The 23,090-nt window shown below is 56.9% G+C and overlaps 2 protein-coding genes across 5 annotated transcripts in view; both read right to left on the bottom strand.

Annotated features, from left to right (window-relative positions):
• Positions 1-571: 571 nt before the first annotated feature.
• LMF1 (lipase maturation factor 1) overlaps positions 572-23,090 on the bottom strand; it is a 99,810-nt gene continuing 77,291 nt past the window's right edge. For 2 of the 4 annotated variants that reach the window (XM_030924554.1, XM_030924553.1), the window contains exons 4-8: positions 18,134-18,314; positions 17,630-17,783; positions 16,788-16,971; positions 14,673-14,785; positions 572-1,664 (exon numbers count right to left, since the gene is read on the bottom strand). In XM_030924554.1, the coding sequence (XP_030780414.1) occupies positions 1,490-1,664; positions 14,673-14,785; positions 16,788-16,971; positions 17,630-17,783; positions 18,134-18,314 (807 nt within the window). In that variant the 3' untranslated portion in view covers positions 572-1,489. Of the gene's footprint in view, positions 1,665-3,939; positions 4,067-14,672; positions 14,786-16,787; positions 16,972-17,629; positions 17,784-18,133; positions 18,315-23,090 lie in introns of all 4 variants that reach the window. The other 2 variants (XM_030924552.1, XM_010387788.2) reach the window with 2 other exon arrangements.
• LOC115895204 (translation initiation factor IF-2-like) lies at positions 1,457-3,848 on the bottom strand. The gene has a single exon (XM_030924556.1). The coding sequence runs from the start codon at positions 3,192-3,194 to the stop codon at positions 2,184-2,186; it is 1,011 nt and encodes a 336-aa protein (XP_030780416.1). The 5' UTR covers positions 3,195-3,848; the 3' UTR covers positions 1,457-2,183.

The following is a 23,090-nucleotide window of genomic DNA, read 5'->3' as shown; positions in this document are numbered from 1 at the left end:
GACACAGGGCGCCCTGTTTCCCCGGGAGCTGGAACACGGGCCCTCTGTTCGCACCTGGACTGGCCGCCCCCCGGCTAGGCCGAGGGGGGGCTCCACACAGACCCGCACTGTGCCCACCGCAGCCGGCCTCCTCTGCCTGAACCACCGTGTTGTCCCCACCGGGGCCCCCCACAGTGGCTCAGCCATGGGCATCACGGCTCCGGGCATCGTGGATGGAGACGGGGAAGGGGTGGGTGGCTGCCCCCCAGGCTTGAGGAGAGGGGAGGGCCTCTGTCCTGCGGTGGGACCCACTTCTGACTTCTCCCGGGACCCAGCCTCACAGCGTCCTGGGTGAGGGAGGCGTTGCCCCAGAGCTTTGCCTCCTTCCAGCAGGGCCGGCACCCCTGCTCGTTCCCATTTAACTCCAAGTATTCCCGCACACAGCAGGCACTGGAAGGGTCGCCAGGCAAAGCACCACCTGTTCACCTCTCCGCCCCCAAAGCCTGAGTCCCGCTCGGTCACCCGCTGCCCCAGCACCGGAGTGTGGGCTGGGGGCATGGCCACGCCAAAGAGAGGGAGGCACAAGAACTTCATTTAAGTAGTTTGTTTTCGAGTAAGCTGGTAAATGGTATAATAGGAAGAGTAGAAAAATATGTAATAGATATGGCATAAGAATAGGAATAATAGAAAAACATGCAGTAGACGCTGTCCGACGATGATGACAGTGTGCACGGGCAGCTGTCCTGTGATTGAGGGGCCTTGTTAAGGCCTCAGAGGCAGCGCGGTCACAGCCTGGAGGGTGGGGCTGGGTGTGTGGTGTGTCCGTCTGCACCTCACAGACACCAGTCACTGGGGGATGAAACCGGGCCCAGAACACATGTGTGCATGGGCTATGTATGCCTGCATGTGTGGGATGTGTGTAGGCTGTCGCGGGGGTGGTGAGGGACAGGACAGAAAATGGCCTGTCCAACCCCACATCCAGGCCGGGCGTGTCTAGCTTCCTGTGGGGCAAGGGCTCGGCTGCCCCAGACGTGATGGGGACTCAGCCCTGAGGATCAGGACCTGGCTGGGAACACACCATTGAGGGGGGAACAGAAACCAGCCCCTGGGATGCTGGGGACCCCGAGAGCTCCCTGGCTGGACCTGTGGTCAGGGCTGTAGTGGAGGAAGGTGTCAGGATGGCCATCGTCTCAACTCCTGTGGGCGGCACAGCCCCAGGCTGGGCCTCTGGGAGGAGGGTGGGACGGACGGGAGATCAGAGCCCCCTGAGAAGGCTGGCGCCTGGGACAAGGGTTGGCCAGGATGTGAGGCCCCAGGTGGGCAGGGCCAGGGAGCCACCACAGTGTGTGACAGCAGACCCCACCCAGGACCCCTGCGCTGGGGGCTGGCTCCCACCGCTCTTCTCTCCACGTCTCTCTTGGCGGTGCCGAGCTTGGGCCGGGCACAGGGAAGGGCAGATGTTGCTGAGCTGCCGAGGGGCTGGGTCTTTGCCTTTATTTCTGGTGCACATCTAGAGGGGCTGGGGCAGAGGCCACCCACGGTCCCTGAAGTAGGGCCTCAGCTCCTCCAGGCTGAGTGGAGGGAAGTAGGCTCCGATCCTCTTCCGCACCCACCACTTGCCCTCGGCGGCGTGCCTGCCCCCAGGACGGCTGAACTTGTACCTGTAGTGCTCTCCTCGGACCCACCTGCAAGGGGGCACGTGTCAGCCAAGGGCCTGCTGGGACTCCCAGCCCCCGACCCGGCTCCTCGGCCTGCTGCTGAGCTGCAGCTGCTCACAGGGGTCCTCCACGGACAGAGCGGCTGCATGAGGAGCCCCCACCTCGAGCACAGGCAGACCCCCAGCAGACCCCGGGCAGGACGACTGTTGCAGTCCACACCCTCAGCAGGGAACAGTGCAGCGAGGGGGAAGGGCGGACTGTGGGCAGCTCCGCGAGAGGAGACCCAGCAGGGCCACATGGCAGAGCCCACACGGCAGAGCGACCGGCCCGGGGAAGGCCAGGGGCTTCAAGGGTGGCACTGAGCAGGCCCAAGGAAGTTCCCAAGGCCCCAGTTTGAGCCCCAAGTGCCCCCCGCCTGGGAAGGCACGGAGAGGAACCTGCTGTTCACGGCGTGGGATCTCCACCATCATGGCAGCCCTGCCGCAAGGTGCCTGGGGGTTTCGGTCCACAGGGCAGCCCGAGGCTGTGAGGGAGCCAGGCTGGGACCTATTTCCTGAGGGCACAGCCTCTGCTCCCCAGGGCTTCAGGCCCTTTCCTGCCTGAGATATGGAGATACTGGCTGCCTGCTCGCCTCGGACAGGCCCGAGTGGGATGAAGGTCCCTCCCCCATCTCCTCTGGACCGCGGCAGCAGGCAGGTCTCTCTGTAAGCTCTGCCTGACCATGGTGGCCGGGCCTGGTTTAGGCCACACTGGGTCTTGGTTCCCGGCTGGCAAGCCCTCACTAGACTCTCGGAGGACTGGGCATTTTCTCCTGGGGGTGAGACGAAGCCCCTCGTGTCCAGGGCTGCTCGGCTGCCCCGGAGGAGAAGGCGCCAGACGGCGTTGTGGCCATCGCCAGCTCCCGGCCTCCAGGCCCTTCCCAGTTGTGCAGCAGGAGCGGAAGCATCTCAGCCCGCAGGCCGGCTGCTGCCTGGCTGGGATCCACAGCAGAGCTGGGCCCCAGCTGCTTGGTGAGTGTGAGGGTGCAGCCGTAACAGGGCCCTCTGATGGCCCCTGGAATGAGCCCAGGCAAGTGCTGGCGGCTTCACACGGCACCAGGGCCTGGTGCCCACTCTCTGGGGCGCTGTCATTATTCGGGGCTTCTGGTGACCTGCACACAGCTGTGCCCCTGGGGCTCCGGGTGGAGACCTTGGGCTGTGCCCCTTGGGCTGGCAGGATGACGGCCTCTGGGCCCACCCTGCTCCTCCTGGCTTTGGGTCTGTTTGGGTCTGGGGTGTGATGGATGGATGATGGTTCCTCTCCCCCAAGTCCAAACTGCCCCAGGAAAACCGGGAAGGCAGAGACCCTCTGGGTGGAGGAGGGTCCCTGAGGCACCTGATGGGAGAGAGGGATCAGCGGCTCCAAGAGGAGTGGGGTCGGGCCTTTGGAAAACTTCCCGGGCAGCCAAGACTGAGGGCGATGCTGGCAGCTGGTAGCTCCCGTCTGCTCCAGGAGGGCACTGCCCACTGCCCTGGGCCCCGGGGTCTTTCCTGGACCCCCTGGGCCCGAGGCCGCCATGGTTGTTCTTGGCTATGTGGACGGCAGCAGCCAGCATGGGGACTGAGCCAGGTGGTGCCAGGCAGAGGTCACAGTGGACCCCGAAACCAATCTGTGAGCAGATCAGCAGCAGCTGAAGGGACAGGCTGGGGCGCGGCCGCTGGGCTGTGCTGGCAGCATGGTCCCCGCACGCTCTCCTGGGCCTTGCTGGGGCAACGCAGACCCCACACAGGCCCACCCTCTCCCAAACCCTGCCGGGAGGGTGGGGGGGTCCCAGGAAGGCCTCTGCAGTGGGATCGCCCATCTTTCCCAAATTCCTGCTCTTGCTTTCTGTTCCTTCTCAGGACAGGGTCAAAGCCTGGGGGTCCGGGCCCTGGTCTCTGACATCAAGAGCTGGAACTGCAGTTTGGAAAGGGTTTTGGAAAGGGTCAGAAGCCTCTGTGCCAATGGCAGGTTGGTGGGAAGGGGCCCCAGGCCCCCAGCGGCCTGAAGGGTTGCATTTCATTCCTACAAAGTACCCGAGAAGGCCATGGCACCACCCCCAGAGTGTTTAAAATAGGGGATCTCCCAGCCCTTTTGAACAGACCCTACTTGCAAAAGCTTGGCACAGCTATAGTAAGGATCCCAGCCAAGGCCTGACACTGAGACTACAGACATGGGCCCCATCCACGCCCGGACCCCCATGTCCTTCCGCACCCACCCCCGCCCTTCGGCCTCCTTGTATGAGTTCAAGAACGTGGTATGAGTGGAATGCTGTGGCATGTACCCGCGGGGCAGGCGATTCTCATTCGTGCCAACTCTCTGGTTCCGTTAGGTCGCGTGATGGAGGCTTCCTCCTTGTCGCTGACCAGCGTCTGTGGCGTGAGCACACCCGAGTTTGTGCGGTTGCTCTCCTGTGAAGGACAGCTGAGCTTGTTGCAGTGTTTGTCTATTACAGCTGCCGTAAAGCTCTGCACGGGTTTCTGCGTCAACCTGGGTTTCAACTCTCCGGTTTAAACGTCCACGGAAGCAACTGCTGAATCCATGGCAATTTCGGGTTTCGTTTTTGAGGAGCCATTTTACTCTCCCAGCAACAGCCGAGTGACCAGATTTCTTGGCATCTTTGCCTGCATGTGGGGTTGTTGCTACTTTTATTCCAGCCATTCTGATGGGTGTGCAGTGACGTCATGGGACGGGTGTGAGCCACGTGTCACGGGATGGGTGTGAGCGACGTGTCATGGGATGGGTGTGCAGCGACGTGTCACGGGACGGGTGTGAGCGATGTGTCACGGGATGGGTGTGAGCAGTATCACGGGATGGGTGTCAGTGGTGTCATGGGATGGGTGTGAGCGATGTGTCACGGGACGGGTGTGAGCAGTATCACGGGATGGGTGTGAGCGACGTGTCATGGGATGGGTGTGCAGCGACGTGTCACGGGACGGGTGTGAGCGATGTGTCACGGGATGGGTGTGAGCAGTATCACGGGATGGGTGTCAGTGGTGTCATGGGATGGGTGTGAGCGATGTGTCACGGGACGGGTGTGAGCCACGTGTCACGGGATGGGTGTGAGCGACGTGTCATGGGATGGGTGTGCAGCGATGTGTCACGGGATGGGTGTGAGCAGTATCACGGGATGGGTGTCACTGGTGTCACGGGATGGGTGTGAGCGACGTGTCACAGGATGGGTGTGAGTGGTGTCATGGGATGGGTGTGAGTAACGTCACGGGATGGGTGTGAGTGATGTCAATGGGATGGGTGTGAGTAGTGTCATGGGTCGGGTGTGAGCAGCATCACGGGATGGGTGTGAGCGACGTGTCACAGGATGGGTGTAAGTGGTGTCATGGGATGGGTGTGAGCAATGTCACGGGATGGGTGTGAGCGATGTCACGGGATGGGTGTGAGTGGTGTCACGGTGGTTCTTGCTTCCCTAATGACAGGCATTTCTCCTGGGCTTATCTGCAATCTGTGGACCTTCTTTGGTGAAATGTCTCTTCCTGTCCATGCTCATTTTCTAATGGGATTATTTTACTGTTATGAAACTTCTTTACATATTCCAGATTTTAGCCTATTGTTAGATACGTGGCTTGCAAATATTTTCTGTCTGTAGCTTAAAAATTATTTTTGTCCTCTTAACAGGGTTTTTTATGGAGCAAATGCTTTTAATTTTAATTAATTACAATTTATCAATTTTTCCTTTTACAGATCATCCTTTTAGTATTAAGTATAATGACTCTGCCTGACCCTACATCCCAAAGATTTTCTTCTATTTTTCCTGAAAGTTTTTTTTTTTTCTTTTTGAGATGGGCTCTTGCTCTGTTGCCCAGGCTGGAGTGCAGTGGTACGATCTTGGCTCACTGCAACCTCTGCCTCTCAGCATCCCGAGTAGCTGGGACTACAGGCATGCACCACCACACCCTGCTAATTTTTTGTATATTTAGTAGAGACAGGGTTTTGTCCTGTTGCCCAGGCTGGTCTCAAACACCTGAGCTCAAGCAATCTGCCCACCTCGGCCTCCTCAAGTGCTGGGATTACAGGTGTGGGCTACCATGCCTGGCCCTGAAAGTTGATTGTCTTATGTTTTACATTGAAGTCCAGGATCTGTTTTGAGTTATTTTTTTGTAGGGTAAGACTTGGGTTGAAGGTTTTGTTTTTGTCCATGCAATTGCTTGGGCGCTTTTGTAAAAAAATTCAGCCGGGCATGTTTGTGTGGGTCTATTTGTGGGTTCTCTGTTATGTTCCATGGATCTGCATGTCTGTCCCTCTGTCAGTACCACACTGTGTTGACTACTGTGGTTCTGTGTCGTGAAACTGCGTAGAGATTCCTTCCACTTTGTTCTCTTTCAAAATGGTTTTAGCTATTTTAATTCCTTTACATTTCCGTAGAGAACTTGGGATGACTTGTCCTTACCCATTAACACATCTTGCTAGGGTTTTTAAATAGGAATTGCATTAAACCTGCCCATCGATCTGGAAGGAACTGTCATCTCCACTTTGTTGTGCCTTTCAACCCGCGAACGTGGCCGTCTCTAGATGTGAGCTGACGTCTTTCAGCAGCATTGCCCAGTTTTCAGCATGTAAGTTCCGCACATGTTCTGTCAGGTTTATACCTAAGTATTTCACTTTTTGGAGTGGTTGTAAGTGGTTCTGCGTATTTAATTTAGGTGTCTGTGTGTTCATTGCTAGTATACAGGAATACTACTGAATCATTTATGTTGATCTGTTGTCTTCTGACTTTGCTGAACTCACTTATTAATTTTCTTGTTTTTTGAGATGGAGTTTCACTCTGTCACCCAGGCTGGAGTGCAGTGGCACGATCTCAGCTCACCGCAACCTCTGCCTCCCAGGTTCAAGCAATTCTCTTGCCTCAGCCTCCCAAGTAGCTGGGATTACAGGCATGTGTCACCACACCCAACTAATTTGTACTTTTTTTTTTTTTTTTTTTTTAGTAGAGACGGGGTTTCTCCATGTTAGGCTGGTCTCAAACACCCGACCTCAGGTGACCGGCCTGGCTTGGCCTTCCAAAGTGTTGGGATTACAGGTGTGAGCCACTGTACCCAGCCTCACTTAATTCTAGGCGTGTTTTTGGTGGATGCCTTGGGATTTCCTACAAGGACAATGATGTCATCTGTAAACAGGCACAGTTTCGTTTCTTCCTTTGTGATCTACATGCCTTTGAATTCCTTGTCCTGCCGTATTGCAGTGGCCAGTGCTTCCAGCACTGTGCTGGATCCGACGGTTAGAGCAGACATCCTTTCTTGTTCTGGATCTGAATGGTGAAGGGTGATTCCCTCCCCCCGAGTAGAATGCTGGCTGCAGGGCTTGTGCAGATGCTCTTTATCCAGCTGAGGAATTTCCTCTCCTTCTCTGTTTTTCCAGGTTTAAATCACGAATGGATGTTAAACTTGTCAAGTGCTTTCCCCACAGTGACGGATGTGATCATGTGAGTTATCTTCGTTAGCTGGTAACATGTGGATCATACTGGGTGATTCTCAAATAGGGAACCAACCTTCATTCCCAGAACAATCCCTACTTGGTCATGGTGCAGAATTGTTGCATATTGCCAAATTCTATTTAGTAATTTTTTTTTTTTTTTTGGAGGCAGAGTCTCACTGTTGCCCAGGCTGGAGTGCAGTGGCATGATCTCCACTCACTGCAACCTCTACCTCCCAAGTATCTGGGATTACAGGCGTGAGCCACCAAGCCCAACTAATTTTTCTATTTTTAGCAGAGACAGGGTTTCACCATGTTGGCCAGGCTGGTCTTGAATTCCTGACCTCAGGTGCTCTGCTCGCCTCAGCCTCCCAAAGGGTTCGGATTACAGGCGTGAGCCACTGTACCCAGTCTATTTAGTAATATTTTTTTTTTTTTTTTTTTTTTTTTTTTGAGACGGAGTCTCGCTCTGTCGCCCAGGCTGGAGTGCAGTGGCCGGATCTCAGCTCACTGCAAGCTCCGCCTCCCGGGTTCACGCCATTCTCCTGCCTCAGCCTCCCAAGTAGCTGGGACTACAGGCGCCCGCCATCTCGCCCGGCTAGTTTTTTTGTATTTTTTAGTAGAGACGGGGTTTCACCGTGTAGACCAGGATGGTCTCGATCTCCTGACCTCGTGATCCGCCCGTCTCGGCCTCCCAAAGTGCTGGGATTACAGGCTTGAGCCACCGCGCCCGGCCTTTAGTAATATTTTGTTAAAAAAATTTTGTGTCCATATCGCTGAGGGATATTGGCTTGTAATATTATTTTTTCATATTATCTTTGTGTGGTTTTGGTATCAAAGAACCACTAGCTTCATAGAATAAATTGAGGCTGGGCACAGTGGCTCACGCTTGTGATCCCAGCACTTTGGGAGGCTGAGGTGGGAGGACTCCTTAAGCCCAGGTGTTTGGGACCAGCCAGGGCAACATGGCAAGACCCCGTCTGTACAAAAACTAAAAAAGTTAGTGAGGCGTGGTGGTGTGGGCCTATGGTCCCAGCTACCTGGGAGGCTGAGGCGGGAGGATAATTTGAGCTCAGGAGGTCGAGGCTGCAGTGAGCCATGTTTGTGCCACTGCACTTCAGCCTGGGTGACAGAGTGAGAACCTCTCAAAAAAAAAATAAAACATAAATTGATGTTTTTCCTTCTTTTCTATTTTCTGGGAAATTAATCTTAGAATTCTCCAGTGAAACCATCTGAGCCTGGATATTTCTTTTTGGAGTTTAAAATTACAAATTCAATTTCTAGTTATAGGACTATTTAAATTATTTCATACGAAGTGAGTTGTGGTAGTTTGTGTTTTTCGAGAAATTGGTCTATTTCATCCAAGTTATAAAATTTATGTATGTTGGGCCGGGCGCGGTGGCTCAAGCCTGTAATCCCAGCACTTTGGGAGGCCGAGACGGGCGGATCACGAGGTCAGGAGATCGAGACCATCCTGGCTAACACGGTGAAACCCCGTCTCTACTAAAAAATACAAAAAACTAGCCGGGCACGGTGGCGGTGCCTGTAGTCCCAGCTACTCGGGAGGCTGAGGCAGGAGAATGGCGTGAACCCGGGAGGCGGAGCTTGCAGTGAGCTGAGATCCGGCCACTGCACTCCAGTCTGGGCGACAGAGTGAGACTCCGCCTCAAAAAAAAAAAAAAAATTTATGTATGTAGAGATGTTTGTTGTATTCCCTTATTATCCTTTTCAGGATTGCAGGGTCTGTAGTGATGTCTCTTTTTCATTTCGAGACATGGTCTCAGGGTATTGTTCGGGCTAGAGTGCAGTGGTGCAGTCTCGGCTCAAGCGATTCTCGTGTTTCAGCCTCCCAAGCGGCTGGGATTACAGGCGCAGGCCACCACGCCCAGCTAATTTTTTGTATTTTTAGTAGAGACGAGGTTTCACCATATTGGCCAGGATGGTCTTGAACTCCTGAGCTCAGGTGATCCACGTGCCTTGGCCTCCCAAAGTGCAGTGATTACAGGCATGAGCCACTGTGCCCGGCCTCTTTTTTTCACCTTTGAAATTGGCAATCATATCTTCTCCTTTTGTCATTCTTACTAGAGGGTTGCTGATTTTATTGGTCTTTTAAAAGAACCATCTCTTTGTTTCAATAAGTTTCTATATTGTTTTCAATTTCATTTTTTGCTTTTATTTTCTTACTGCTCCTTGCTTTAAATTTTTTCCTAGTTATTCACGTAATCTTGCACTTAGATTATTATTCTCTTTTTTTTTTTTAAGAGATGGGGTCTTCCTGTGTTGCCTCATGGCAAGAGGCTGGCTTCAACGTCCTGGGTTCCAACAATCCTCCCACCTCAGCCTCCTGAGTAGCTGGAACTACAGGTGCGTGCCACGGCACCCAGCTGAGGTAAGATTATTGATTTGAGATCTTCCCTCTTTTCTAACCTCTCATGTCTCTTTTCTTATGTATGCATTTGAGGCTTTCTTTCTCATCACTAGTTTAACTACGTCCCAGAAAATGTGACATATTATTCAGTTCAATGAGTGGCATATTCTATAAACATCATTAGGTCCTGTTTGTCGATGATGGTGCTCTTTTATGTTCTTGCTGAATTTCCATCTACTTATTCTATCAGCTGTCGAGAGAAGGGTGTTGAAGCATCCAACCGTAATTGTTGATTTGTCTGGCTCTCCTTTCAGTTGTTTTTCTTCTTCACATATTTTGCAGATCTGTGCTTAGTGCACACACTTAGGATTGCTACGTCTGTTTGGTGGGTTGGGCCTTTTCTCATTGGACATCTTTGTCTCTGATAATTTTTGCACTGAGGTCTACTTTGACATTAATACAATGAATCCTTTATTCTCATTAATATTCACATGATATTTTTTTCTATCCTTTTACTTTCAACCTGCCTATACAGTTGGTCCCTAACTTACAAGAATTCAACTGACAGTTTTTCAGCTTTACAATGGTGCGAGTGATATGCACTCAGTAGAAACCACACTTTGAGTGCCCAGACAACTATCCTGTTTTCACTTTTATACAGTATTCAATAAATTACATAAGATATTCCACACTTTATTATAAAATAGGCCTGTTAGATGATTTTGCCCACTATAGTCTAATGTAAGTGTTCTGAGCACGTATAAGGTAGTAGGCTAGGCTAAGCTACGATTAATGTTTGGTAGGTGTACTAAACACATTTTGACTTATATTTTCAACTTATGCTGGATTTATCAGGGCATAAGCTCTTGATGCATATATTCAAGTTACTTTTTTTTTTTTTTTTTTTTTTTGAGATAGGGTCTTGTTGTGTTGCCCAGGCTGGAGTGCAGTGGCATGATCTTGGCTCACTGTAGCCTCAGCCTCCTGAGTAGCTGGGATTACAGGCATGCACCACCATGCCTGGGTAATTTTTGTATTTTTAGTAGAGAGAGGGTTTTGCCATATTGGCCAGGCTGATTTTGAACTCCTGACTTCAAGTGATAAACCTGCCTCAGCTCCTAAAATGCTGACATTACAGGAGGGAGCCACTGCATCTGGTCAATCTTTATCCTTTAATTGGTTTATTTAGACCATTTACATTTAATATAAAGTTCACCATTCTACTTCTTGTCATCTGTTCTGTCTCTGATTTGTTTTTCCCAACCTGCTTTCCTATGGGTTATGTGTTTTCAGAATTCTATTTTGATTTGTCAATAGTGTGTTCCAATGTATGTTAGTATAGGTTGTTTTTTACTGGCTGTTCTTGGCACATAACTTATAGCCTACTGATGTCATTTTACCACTTCAAGTTTAGTATAGAAACCTTACCTCTATGTCCATTTGCCCTCATCCATTTATAATTATCTTAAATACTTCCTCTACATAAACTTTGAACTACTTCAGACAGTTTTATAGCCTTTGCTTAACCATCAAACATGATTGGGAACTCAAGAGAAGGAAGGTCTATTGTGTTTACCCATGTTTTTTCTTTTCCTTTTTTTTTTGAGACAGTCTTGCTCTGTTGCTCAGGCTGGAGTGCAGTGGTGTGATCTCTGCTCACTGCAACCTCCGCCTCCCAGGTTCAAGCAATTCTTCTGCCTCAGCCTCCTGAGTAGCTGGGATGACAGGCATACATGTACCACCATACTCAAATTTTTTATTTTTGTAGAGATGAAGTTTCACCATGTTGACCAGGCTGGCAATGTATTATTATCTTTAGTTTTTAGAAATTTGACTTTGATGTGTTTAGATTTGAACTTCTTTGGGTTTTTCCTATTTAGTTTATTGACACTCAGTTTATTGACTCTGTAGGTTTGCCCCTTTTGCCAAAATCGGGAAGTTTTCAGTTCTTATTTCTCCAAGTACATTTTCGGCCCTAAAACTCGCTCTCTCTTCCTCCTAGGACTTTGATGACATGAATTCTGCATCTTTTGTTATAGTCTCAGTCCCACAGGTCCCTGAGGCTCTTGCTGTTTTTTCCCTTCTATGTCCTCTCTCTTGTTCCCATTGGGTACTTTCTATGTTTAAGTTTACTGATTCTTTCCTCTATCCTTTCCATTCAGATGTTGAGTGTTTTATATCAGTTATTTTTTCACTTGTAAACTTTTCATTTGGTTCTTTAAAAAATCTTCTCTTTGCTGAGGCTGTATTTTTATCAGTTGTGTTCATAATTGCTTCCTGAATGCCTTTTCGATGGCTGCATTCACATCTCTGTGAAGTCATTCTAATACCTCTCTTATGTTGGTGCTATCATCTGTCGACTGCCCTTTTTCACCAGTTCAATGTCTTCCTGGTTCCTGCTATGACAAGTGAGTTTTCCACTGAAAACCAAACATTATGTGTATTAGGAGATTTTGGATCTTATGTAAACCTTCTGGTTTAGATGACTTCTTCTGACGTCATGCTGGTAGAGAAGTGGGGTATTGCCTTGCTACAGCCAGGCTGGGGTAGAACTCCGGTGGATACATTGCGGGTATTCCTTGTTGACTGGGGGTACTCCTTGTTGCTTCGGGTAGGATGGGAGTCGTGGCTACGCACTAGGCCTCCATGACACTATGGCGGGGGTGGCCTGGTCACTGCTGGGTGGTGGTGAAGGTCCTGACTTTCTGCTAGTTAGTATGTAATACCACTGTGGCGGGGAGGAGCCCCTCAGTACTGCTGGGGTGGGAGGAGTCCAGGCTCCTCCTGTGGTCTCCACTGACACCACAGAAGCGGGGGGCGGGCAGGGGGAGGGTCCTTCCTGCCCACTTAGATGAAAATCTCAGCTTCCTTTTTGGCCTCCTCTGGTAGCACCCCAGCGAGGGGTGGTTACCGCTTACAGCCGTTTGGAGGAGAGTCCAGGCTCCCTACTCCATGCCTTGCCGGTGTGGGTGGGGCCATGGTTTTTTCTGTGGTGTTGGCTGGAGCGGTGATTATTTTCTGTAAATTTCCCGTCTTGCTAGGCTGCTCTTTTCTGGCCCTTTAGCGAGAGAGCAGATTTTTGTTGAGGTGTTTGTCCATATCTGCTGGCATTACTGGGTTTCCAGTTTCCTCACCTCCAAGTCTAGAAAGTGAGGCAGAAAGCAAGCCCAGGCAACACCGCCATTTTGGGGCTGTGGCTCCATCCCGAGGGCCCTGCTGGTGGGCTCTCTTCTCTCACCTTTAGTCTTCCTGTTTTATATATAACGTCTAGGGATCTTGGTCGCCCTTAGTGGGAGGAACAGGGATAAGTGTCTGCTCCATCTTCCAGTTTTAAAGTCGATGACGAACTAAATGCAGGCCCACGGTTGGGCCACGGCCTGTCATGGTACCGCCTGCTCCAGCTGCCAAACACGTGTATCATGGAGACAGGGGAGAGGTGTGGTGTGTGGCAATGTTCAATATTTCAGATGTTTTGAATGTTTTCCCTAAATGTTAACTCATTACTGGCTCATATAAAATAGTTCCTGCTTTTCACACTTGGTTTTTACAGTATCCATCCTTTTAGGTACTTTGGGACCCATGGATGGACCTGAAACTGCTTTGACATGATTCCTTTTTTCAGCACCTCCTGGCTGAGAAACAGACCATTCGACTGCGCACTCTGCCAGAAGAGGCCTCCCTCACGACCTGACGATGGCAAACCTTCCTCTGGGCCAGCTCCAGGGTCCCCAGGCACCGAGGAGGCCGCGATCTGGGGTGGGGGTGGAGGGGCTCTGAAGGCTGCTGAGATGGGGGCAGTAACAGAGAAGACCCGTACTGAGCCTGGAAGGACGAGTTCTGGGGCCAGGTCCCCAGTGAGCCAGGAGGTGAACGTCTGCCTGTCCAGGCTGCAAGGTCTCGGGCTCCCAGGGCTGCTGGTGGACACATGGCAGGCAAGTCACCTGGGGCTTCATACTAATTCATAGGAAGGTGGCCTGTCTGAGGGCGCCAGCTAGGAGGGCAGCCGCCCCACCAGAGGCTCTGGGATGGAGACTCCCCATGAGAAGGGAACCCCATCGCCCCTCTGCCCCAGCTCCCCGTAATACCAGTGCTGGGGAAGCAGCCCTGGAAGCATCGCTTGGCCAGGAGTACCCTGCCTGGGCTGCCAGACTCAGGGCCCAGCTGCTCCATTGCCTCTCTGGACCTCAGTGCCCCCTCCCACCCCTACCCTCCAGCTCCTCTGCTGGGGCCTCCAGACAGCTGTGAGCAACTGCAGAGGCTGCAGCTGTCTCAGCTCCCGCGTGTTCTTGGAGGGAAAAGCCACAGCTATGTTTCCCGTCAGAATTGGCGGCTGACGGCGCAGGGGAGGGATGGGCAGTCCGACTCTGCTCTGTTCTTACAACCTCCAGGGGGCTGCTCAGTCCCAACCATGTGGGGCAGGGGATGCAAATGCTTGTCAGAGTGGCCACCCCAGGTCTGGCCATGTGGGTGTCTCCAATCCTCCATGCTCTGCCCCACCCTGGACCCCACCCCACACTGTCCTCAGATCCCCTCCTGTACCCCAGTGGGGCACCATCCCTGCCTCCTGCTCCTCTTTGGGAGGCCCCAGCTCTCTCCAAAACCTTGTCTTCTGGTCACAGTGCTCAGGGTCCTGGGCGTCTCCTCTGCACCCCAGCTCCCCTGCGTGGAGTGTGGAAAGCCATCCCTGGTGTGGGAAGGAGGGTGACCTCCCCCCATGGCTGCCACCTCTGGCTCCCGAGAATCTCACCCCACAGGGCTCCCTCCTTGGGATGTCACCAAGTCCCTGCCCAGGGTGGGCCAGGCTGCACGGCCCACAGGAGTCCCCTGCCCAGTTCACCATGGGCCCTGGGGCTCCTGGAGTGAAGGCCCCACCTGTCCTTCTTGCCTCTCCAGGCCAGAAGCAGAGCAGGCACCCGGAGGATGCCTCAACAAAGGTGTGAACCATGGCGCTCTGCCCGGCCAGGGACCTTGGCCGTGGTGTCCAGAGTAGCTGTCCTGGCTCCTCTCACCATGGCAGGTTTGGTTTGAGTGGGCTATGAAGCAGGGGTGGGACCAGCCTTGATGCCAAGGCTGATGGGGGGGGGCCTTTTTGCTCCCAGCAGGCCCCACCTCCTGCCTCTGCGGGCACTTCCTGTAAGCAAGTGGGGTGTGGGTACAGGTGGGTGGGACCCAGAAGACACCTGGATTTGGGGGAGACCCCTGAACAGAGGAGGGCATCTTACCTGGGCGGGGGCCTGCCCGCGAAGGGGTTGTGTGCCAGCAGGGACAGGGCCTCAGCGTCGCTGGCCAGGAGCTTGCCGGCCAGGTGGAGGATCCAGTCATTGTGCTCGTAGGTCTGGGAGGAGAGGTCGGGCTGGAGATGGCTGCGCCACGCGCTGTCCAGGCACAGTCCCCCCAGATGCTCGGCCGTGCCCTCCACTCCCTCCTGCGCCAGCCTCTCTGTCCGTACAGCAGCGTGTGGTCCTGAGGCTTTCCTGCAGGTGGGTTCCCTGGGCGGTCGCACCCCAGTTCTTTGGCTGGGGTCCCCTTAAGGGGCCGCCTGCTTCGCATGCTCCTTGTAGCCCTGACCACTCATTCCCAGGCCAGCTGCTGGCCTCACTCCCCTGCCTGGGCGCCCCGGAGCCTGTCCGCCCCAGCTCCCCCTGCCTGGGCGCCCCGGAGCCTGTCCGCCCCAGCTCCCCCTGCCTGGGCGCCCCGGAGCCTGTCCGCCCCAGCTCCCCCTGCCTGGGCGCCCCGGAGCCTGTCCGCCCCAGCTCCCCCTGCCTGGGCGCCCCGGAGCCTGTCCGCCCCAGCTCCCCCTGCCTGGGCGCCCCGGAGCCTGTCCGCCCCAGCTCCCCCTGCCTGGGCGCCCCGGAGCCTGTCCGCCCCAGCTCCCCCTGCCTGGGCGCCCCGGAGCCTGTCCGCCCCAGCTCCCTCTGCCTGGGCGCCCCGGAGCCTGTCCGCCCCAGCTCCCCCTGCCTGGGCGCCTCGGAGCCTGTCCGCCCCAGCTCCCCCTGCCTGGGCGCCCCGGAGCCTGTCCGCCCCAGCTCCCCCTGCCTGGGCGCCTCGGAGCCTGTCCGCCCCAGCTCCCCCTGCCTGGGCGCCCCGGAGCCTGTCCGCCCCAGCTCCCTCTGCCTGGGCGCCCCGGAGCCTGTCCGCCCCAGCTCCCCCTGCCTGGGCGCCCCGGAGCCTGTCCGCCCCAGCTCCCCCTGCCTGGGCGCCCCGGAGCCTGTCCGCCCCAGCTCCCCCTGCCTGGGCGCCTCGGAGCCTGTCCGCCCCAGCTCCCCCTGCCTGGGCGCCCCGGAGCCTGTCCGCCCCAGCTCCCCCTGCCTGGGCGCCCCGGAGCCTGTCCGCCCCAGCTCCCCCTGCCTGGGCGCCCCGGAGCCTGTCCGCCCCAGCTCCCCCTGCCTGGGCGCCTCGGAGCCTGTCCGCCCCAGCTCCCCCTGCCTGGGCGCCCCGGAGCCTGTCCGCCCCAGCTCCCCCTGCCTGGGCGCCCCGGAGCCTGTCCGCCCCAGCTCCCCCTGCCTGGGCGCCTCGGAGCCTGTCCGCCCCAGCTCCCTCTGCCTGGGCGCCCCGGAGCCTGTCCGCCCCAGCTCCCCCTGCCTGGGCGCCTCGGAGCCTGTCCGCCCCAGCTCCCTCTGCCTGGGCGCCCCGGAGCCTGTCCGCCCCAGCTCCCCCTGCCTGGGCGCCTCGGAGCCTGTCCGCCCCAGCTCCCTCTGCCTGGGCGCCTCGGAGCCTGTCCGCCCCAGCTCCCCCTGCCTGGGCGCCTCGGAGCCTGTCCGCCCCAGCTCCCCCTGCCTGGGCGCCCCGGAGCCTGTCCGCCCCAGCTCCCTCTGTCTGGGCCCTGCCTCCCTGAGGCTCAGTTTTCTGGTGGCTGAGGTGGGACCAGGAAGACAGAAACAGCAGCTCTGTCGTGAGTGCCTCTGCCACCCCCAGCCCTGAGGATTCCTTCCTTCCTGTCTTCTGAGACGGAGTCTGGCTCTGTCCCCCAGGCTCGTGTGCAATGGCGTCATGATTTGAGGCTGCAGCGGTTGGGCTCAATCGATCCTTCCTCCTCCCACGTAGCTGAAACCACAGGTGCCGCCCTCACCTGCTGCTAATTCTGTATTCAGGGTCTCGCTATGGCACCCAGGCTGGGATTCCTGGCATGAGACCCCACCTGGCGGACCCTGGGGGACGCTGGGGCTGGGCCTGGATGTCGTGTGGGCTCAGTTCTCAGCTCAGGCAGGATCCCGCCCCCCATCCCCCTCCCCCTCCCCACCAGCCCCTTCGGTGGGTGCTCTGGGAACCTGTCATCTGAGGGCAGAAGAGGGCAGGGTACAGGTGGGTCCGTGCACCCGCCGGGGATTGTCCCCCACCTGGAAGGCCGCGAACCACATAAGCCAGTCCAGGCGGTAGTGGTACGGGGAGATGAGGCAGGGCCGTCTGCTGGGGTCGCCTGGCTTGCACTTGAACTCGTAGTCCTCCCACACGGCGTCGGGGGCGCTGGCGTTGGGGCTGGCTGTGCCCTGCAGGATCACCTCCGTCCGCTCCTTGGTGATGCTGCCAGGAGACCGAGGCAGGCCAGGCTCACATCACACACCGGCTGGGCTAAGTGGGGTGCATGGGGGGGTTCCCCGACTGACCATCCTGGCCCAGGTGGAGGGCCTACACCCCCACCTGCCTCCTGGTCAGGGGCTACTGCGAGGCTGGGTGGGGCTGAGGAGTACTCTTGGGGACTGGCCCCAGGGGCTCATTCGAGAGCACATTCCCTGCCCCTGAAGACCCAGCCACAGCCGGCATGTGCCCCATGCCCCTCGGCAGCTCGGGGTGGACACGAGGGGGGAAGAGGCCAAAGGGCTGGCCCCAGGGCAAGGAGAGCACCTGTGTTCAGGCAGCACTACCTGGCATTCCCACTCAGGGGGTCAAGGCCTGGTCGCCTCTTCCTTACGCCCCCAGTAGGCATTCCAGGGCCGCAGCCCACCTGCCTGGTGATCTTGGGCCCTGCCCCTTTGCCTGATGGGACCAGGATGGAGGAGGACTGCATGTCCAGGCCCGGTAATGGGGACAGCATGGCCTGTGCTTGGGTCACGCTGGGGTGGGGCTGGGGTCATGGGGGCCCGCACTCCAACACCGCCTGAATGTGGCTGGTCAGGGCTGAGTCTCCTCACATACCCAGCTCCATACCCAGCTCCGGGAGACGGGGACCCTGGGCCCATACCTTCCGAAAGCCCCGTAAGTGTTGACAATGTGAAGAGAGTTGAAATGGGTGTTCATGACCTGTCTGGAGCTCAGCAAGTTGAGGACCACGGGCACGCTGAGCCAGGCCAGCAGGACGCCCAGAGAGAAGTTGGCTGCACGCCGCACCACAGAGCCTGGCAGGGGAGTGAGATCTTCCAGGTGGGGCTCCCAGCCGCCCCCTGGCCTGTCCCCGGGGAGACCCCAGCCGCCCCCTGGCTTGTCCCCAGAGAGACCCCAGCCGCCCCTGGCCTGTCCTGGGGAGACCCCAGCTGGTGCTCACTAAGGGTCAGCTGTCCGGGGTCCCGGGGACGGAGCAGCACCTGACGTCAGGCACCTTGTTCCTGGCATGCTACACAGTGGACAACACTGACTCACTCCCTACCCTGGCACCCCCAACCCACAGGGGCAGGCTCTAGGGCTGGCACCACCTGGCTTTCTTATGCCCGTGGGCAGTGGGGCAGGGTCCCTGGGCTCAGCCACCTACCGAATCTGGGCTTGGGCCATGCGCCTTGGATTTCACTCTGCATCTGCAGAACTCGGTCCTTCAGGCTGCCTGGCCCGGAGGGGAACAAGAACCCCAGGGCGGCGTCATCGAAGCAGGCCAGGCTGGGCACCATGGTCAGCCAGTTCAGGAAGCTGAGGTTCCCGCTGATGATAAGGATGGCCTGTGGAGATGCTGCAGCTGAGCCTCGTGCAGGGCCCCCGGGCGGCTGGATCCTCCCTTCCTGGAGCAGGGGTCCCTGCACCCAGCTTTGCCCTTGCCATCCCGCAGCCCTGGCATCACAAACCCAGCTGTGCCTTCATGGAGGGGACAGCAGACGCCTCAGAGGTGCCTTCTGGCAGATGCTTCCAGAACGTTCCTCCCATGACTGCACATTTCTGTGCAGGTTCTGTCCCTTGCTTGAGTGATGCACAAGGCTGGGGCTGGACCAGACCCTGTGCCCTCCTGGAACTCCTCACCTGCAAAGGGTGCCTGCCAGGGTCATGCCCAGGGAGGGTTGGTGTGTCCAAACAGAGGAGGCTGTGCATGGAGAGTGGGTGCCGGGGATGCCCCTCAGCTGACAGGTGACACGGACAACAGGGGCCATGGGGGGCCACCAGTAACGCTCCCACTCCAAAATATGAAGTGCAAGGAAGTGAGACACAGGCACAGGCCCCTGTGCCACAGAGATGAACGGCAGGAGAGGGGAGGGGCTGCATGCAGGGCTGGCTGGGCAGCACGGCCGGGAAGGCTCCAGGGAAAGATTCAGCAGCAGCAGTGGGCAAAGCCGCGGCAGGAGGAACTCGGGGGGACCTGCTTCTGGATACCCCTGCAGGCCAATGATCATTAGGTGACGAAACTGGAGATTGAGCCGCTGTCCCTGCAGCTCCATCAGGTGATGTCACAGGTGCGCTGCCAAACCTCACCCTGGCCGTTGCTGCGGAGGCGTCAGGGAGACAGTGGCGGCTTGCGTGGCCGGTCGCCCCGCATGGGTAACGGTCTGCAGCTGAGCCGGTGGACCCTGGGCGGGCAGGACCCAGGCGTGGCTCCCTCAGACGGTTCTGTCAGCCAGATTTGATGCACTAAAGCCCAGCCTTTGTCCCCATAACTCAGGAGGAAGGCTGAGGGCACGGACCCCGATGTCTAATAGGGGTCTCGCAGGGGCAGCTGCATCAGTTTTATGGACGATAACGGCGTTTTATGAACTGTGCGTTCATGGCTCTCCCTGGGTTAATTTGAAAAAATACCTTTCCTGGTTTTGAGCCCCAAATTAACACTTTCTTATTCTCCACTGTCTACAATGTTACTAACCCCCTGTGCTAAAACCAGCCCCGCCTTGCCGTGGCTGGGGTTAGCCACCTCTGCCAGCAGCTTTCCTGGCGGTCCAGACCCCCATGCCCTCTGTTCTGAGTGTGACCAAGGCTGGTCTGGGGCGGGGCAGGGCGGCTGGGAGCCCCTGTACTCCCGTGACAGGGAGGGTACAGGGCTGGGCACTGAGGTCTGACCTTTGGACCCACTCTTTGGGGTGCTCTGGAGGGGGTGCCCCAGGTGACAATGGAAGGTCCTGCCATCCATTCCTGGTGGGAAAAGCTCCAGCCTTTCCGGCCCTTCCCTGTGGTCAGCCTGACTGGCAGATGGGACCAAAGTGACCTGGGGCCCAGCCTGAGCCAGGGCCCATTCCGAGGCTCGGCCACGCGAGAGCCATCAGGAGCTTTGAGCGGCGCCCAGTCCTGAGCCCCTGCCTGCGTTTGTCAGGGTGGGCCCCGCCTGAGCGTATTTCCAAAGTCCCCTTGGGTCATCCTGATGGGAGCTCAATGGGGAACTCTAGACTCGGGGAACTAGGGCTCCATGGAGCACAGATCTGGGCGTGAAATCCTGTTTCTAAGAAAGCTTCGGGGCTCGGGGACTCGGGGCCCTGCTCCGTGCGGAGGCGACCCCGCCGCGCAGCGTTCAGCTGCTCTGGTGTCTCTCTCGCCCTCCATCTGGTCGGCTGTTTTGTTATGAAAACGCAGTTCCGTGTAGAGTGCACGGCCTGAGTGCTCCTGGGGGAACCTAGTCTTCCTTGTTTTTCTTCTAGCGTCACTGAGCCATCTCCTCAGAGGGAAATCAATCTGCTCAGAGCCCATCTGTGCTCGCCTCCGGCCGGCAGAGTCCTCACACGGCCGTGCAGCCCACAGATGACCCAGCCGGTGGCTGGGAGCAGGGGCGAGGCCAGAGGGGTCCCCAAGGCCGGCACAGGAAGAGGAGCTTGAGGTGATGGAATCCTGGGGCCAAGAGACGGAGCAGCAGGGGTTCCGAGGCCAGTGGCGCGTGGCCCCAAGAAGGAAGAGCAGGGTTGGGGGTCTCTGGATGCTTCTGGGGTCTCCTGCCTGTCAGCTGCCACAGAGAACAGGTGCGCTTGTGAGGACCCTCTGCTGAGGACACGCCTGTGGTCACGGGGACCCTCCGCGGATGACACGCCTGCTCGCAGGGACCCTCCGCCGAGGAAATGGGTAGTGTTCCCAGGTGGGCATGAACCCAGGTCTCTCTTCAGTGTCACGGAGAGGAGATGAGGGCGGAAGAACATGGAGAACATGGTGGGAGGTAGAGAATCTGCTGAGGTCTGAGCGTCCATAACAGCAGTGACCTAGAGCCCTGTGCCTGACACACACAAGCGCATCCGGCCTTGCAAAGGAACTGGATTTTAGCACGTGCCCCGGAATGGAAAGACCCAGGGTCATGACGCTCAGGGAGGGAGGCTGGACACGAGGCCGCACATCGTCGGAGGCCAGCTGCATGGAACATCCGGGCCCGGGAATCCAGAGATGAGGCTCCCAGCAGTCTGGCGGCTGGGGGAGGCCCGGCGGGGGGTGTCGGGGGTAAGGGATGTTCTGAACCAGGTGGAGGGGTGGCTGCGTCACTGTGAACACTCTGAACGCCCCCAAGTTCACTTCAAAAGCGTGAACTTCGCATTATCTGTGTTGTTTCATCACAACCACACACAGCTCGGGCCCATGAGCCCAGCTCCCTCCGGGACAGCCGGCCTGCACGCGGGGCTGAGAGGGCCTCCGGGCCTCTGTCTTGAGGGGGCGTGAGGTGCAGCCACCACAGGGCAAGGAGCCCTCTGGGCAGCGTGGGTGGGGTGGGGCCGGACAGCCCCTGTGAGCAGGCAGGCGCCTCAGAGGCTCCAGACCTGAGCTCACCCCCGCCCCTCCCACCCTGGCGGCCCCAGGTGTGTCTCCCTGTCCCCAGTGCCCTGGTGGAGGCTGATGGCTCCCGTGGGTGCTGGCTGGGCGGCCGGGCTCTGCGGTCACTGCTCATGTGCACCTCTCCAGGCAGCAGTGGCCCCAGGGCCCCGAAGAACTCTCCGGAACAGCTGTGTAAACTGCGCGTAGGAGGAGGGAGGCTGCTCATGCCTCAGCTCCCCAACGGAAGGAACATAGGAACACACGGAACCAGGACGGGCTCCAGGGAGGCAACACTCAGAGGTGGCCCTGGGTCTCAGGGCACTCGGCTGGCACAGGTGAGGGCGTGGCCCTGGCCAGGGCACTACAATGGTAGAGGACGCGGGTCACTCTCAGTCCCACACCGCATCATCCCCCAAACACCCTCTGCCCTGTACGCCTGTGGGAGCGTACATTCCTGGGAGTCTTCAGCCCGGCCCTCCTCCAGCAGCTGGGACCCCAGGACCACATGGCTGAAGATGGCTCAGGAGTCGCCCGTGTGTGCAGCCCCACCCAGGTTAGGAATCCTGGAACAGACCACTCCATTCAGGCTGGACACCCCTCCCTGGGTGGCAGTGGGACCCAGGGCTGGCACAGTCAGCCCTGGCCCCACGCCTGTGCTCAGCACAACCTTCCTTGTGCCCTGTGTGGGAAGCACATGTGCCCGGGGCTCCGTCTGTGGCCGTTCTGAGGCTGAGTGGAGAAATAAACCGGGGCACATGTGGACCATGGGGGTCTCAGTGCCAAAGAGAAACGGGCGATGGAGGCTCCAGGAGGCGCAGGGAGCCCCACGTGCAGACGCGGAGGGAAGGGAGCTAGTCCGCGGAGGCCGCACGATGCTTCCCACTCCACAACGTCCAGCAGAGGCAGCACCGTGGAGACGGAGGGCCGGCGGGGCACAGAGGACTTCCAGGGCCACAAGCGAGTGCGTGAAGCTCTGATGGGGACACACATTGTCCTCCATCGTCTTTGTTGGAGCTCACAGAGTGAGCAACACTGCACATGACTCTCCTGTCAGCTGGGGACTCTAGTTGGCAACAATCTATCAGTCCTGCCTATCAATTATACAATGTCCCGGCCAATGCAAGGTGCTGAGCGCAGGGAAACTGTTTGGGATGGGGATAAGGGAGCCTCTGTAGTCTCTGCACAGTTTTTCTGAAAACCTAAAACTGTTCTAAAATAAGTCTCTTAATTAATAAAACAGCTGAAACACCGGAGGAATGGATGCAGGTGGCTTGGGGTGGGCAGAGGCAGGCTGAGGACCTCAGGGGGTCGTGGTGGCAAAGATGCTGCCCAAACTGAGACCTCCAGTAAGTTAACCAGGCTGATAACCATGGAGGAAACAGAGGGTCTTTCTTGTCCATTAGACGAGGGAAAGTAACAGGAAAAAATGCAAAAGATACAAAGAACAAAGAGAAAAACACAAAGATGTGGAAATACGTCCAAATACGTCAGCAGAGATGTCTGGCCCTTTACTTCACAGAGACAGACGGCCAGGCTGACCCTAAGCATGACCTTGCTCCCGCTGTCTCCGGAGCTGCATCGGTGAGGACACAGGCCTTGAGGCCGGGCGCACACCTGCAGTCACGGCACTTTAGGAGGTCAGGCAGGAGGAGGGCTTGAGCCCTGGAGTTCAAAACCAGACTGGGCAACATAGTGAGATCCCCATCTCTACAAAAAATTAAAAATGGCTGGGCGTGGTGGCACCTGTAGTCCTGGCTACTTGAGAGGCTATGAAACTCAGATAATATTATGAC

Source organism: Rhinopithecus roxellana, chromosome 20 (assembly GCF_007565055.1).
Source record: "Rhinopithecus roxellana isolate Shanxi Qingling chromosome 20, ASM756505v1, whole genome shotgun sequence".
NCBI classification, from domain to species: domain Eukaryota; kingdom Metazoa; phylum Chordata; class Mammalia; order Primates; family Cercopithecidae; genus Rhinopithecus; species Rhinopithecus roxellana.
The sequence above is the reverse complement of the archived record's forward strand: the minus strand, read 5'-3'. Positions and strand labels throughout refer to the sequence as shown.

What these genes read in the sequence shown, in the direction of transcription:
- LOC115895204 (XM_030924556.1), bottom strand. Translation starts at nt 3,194, where the DNA reads ATGGCGGCCTCGGGCCCAGGGGGTCCAGGAAAGACCCCGGGGCCCAGG.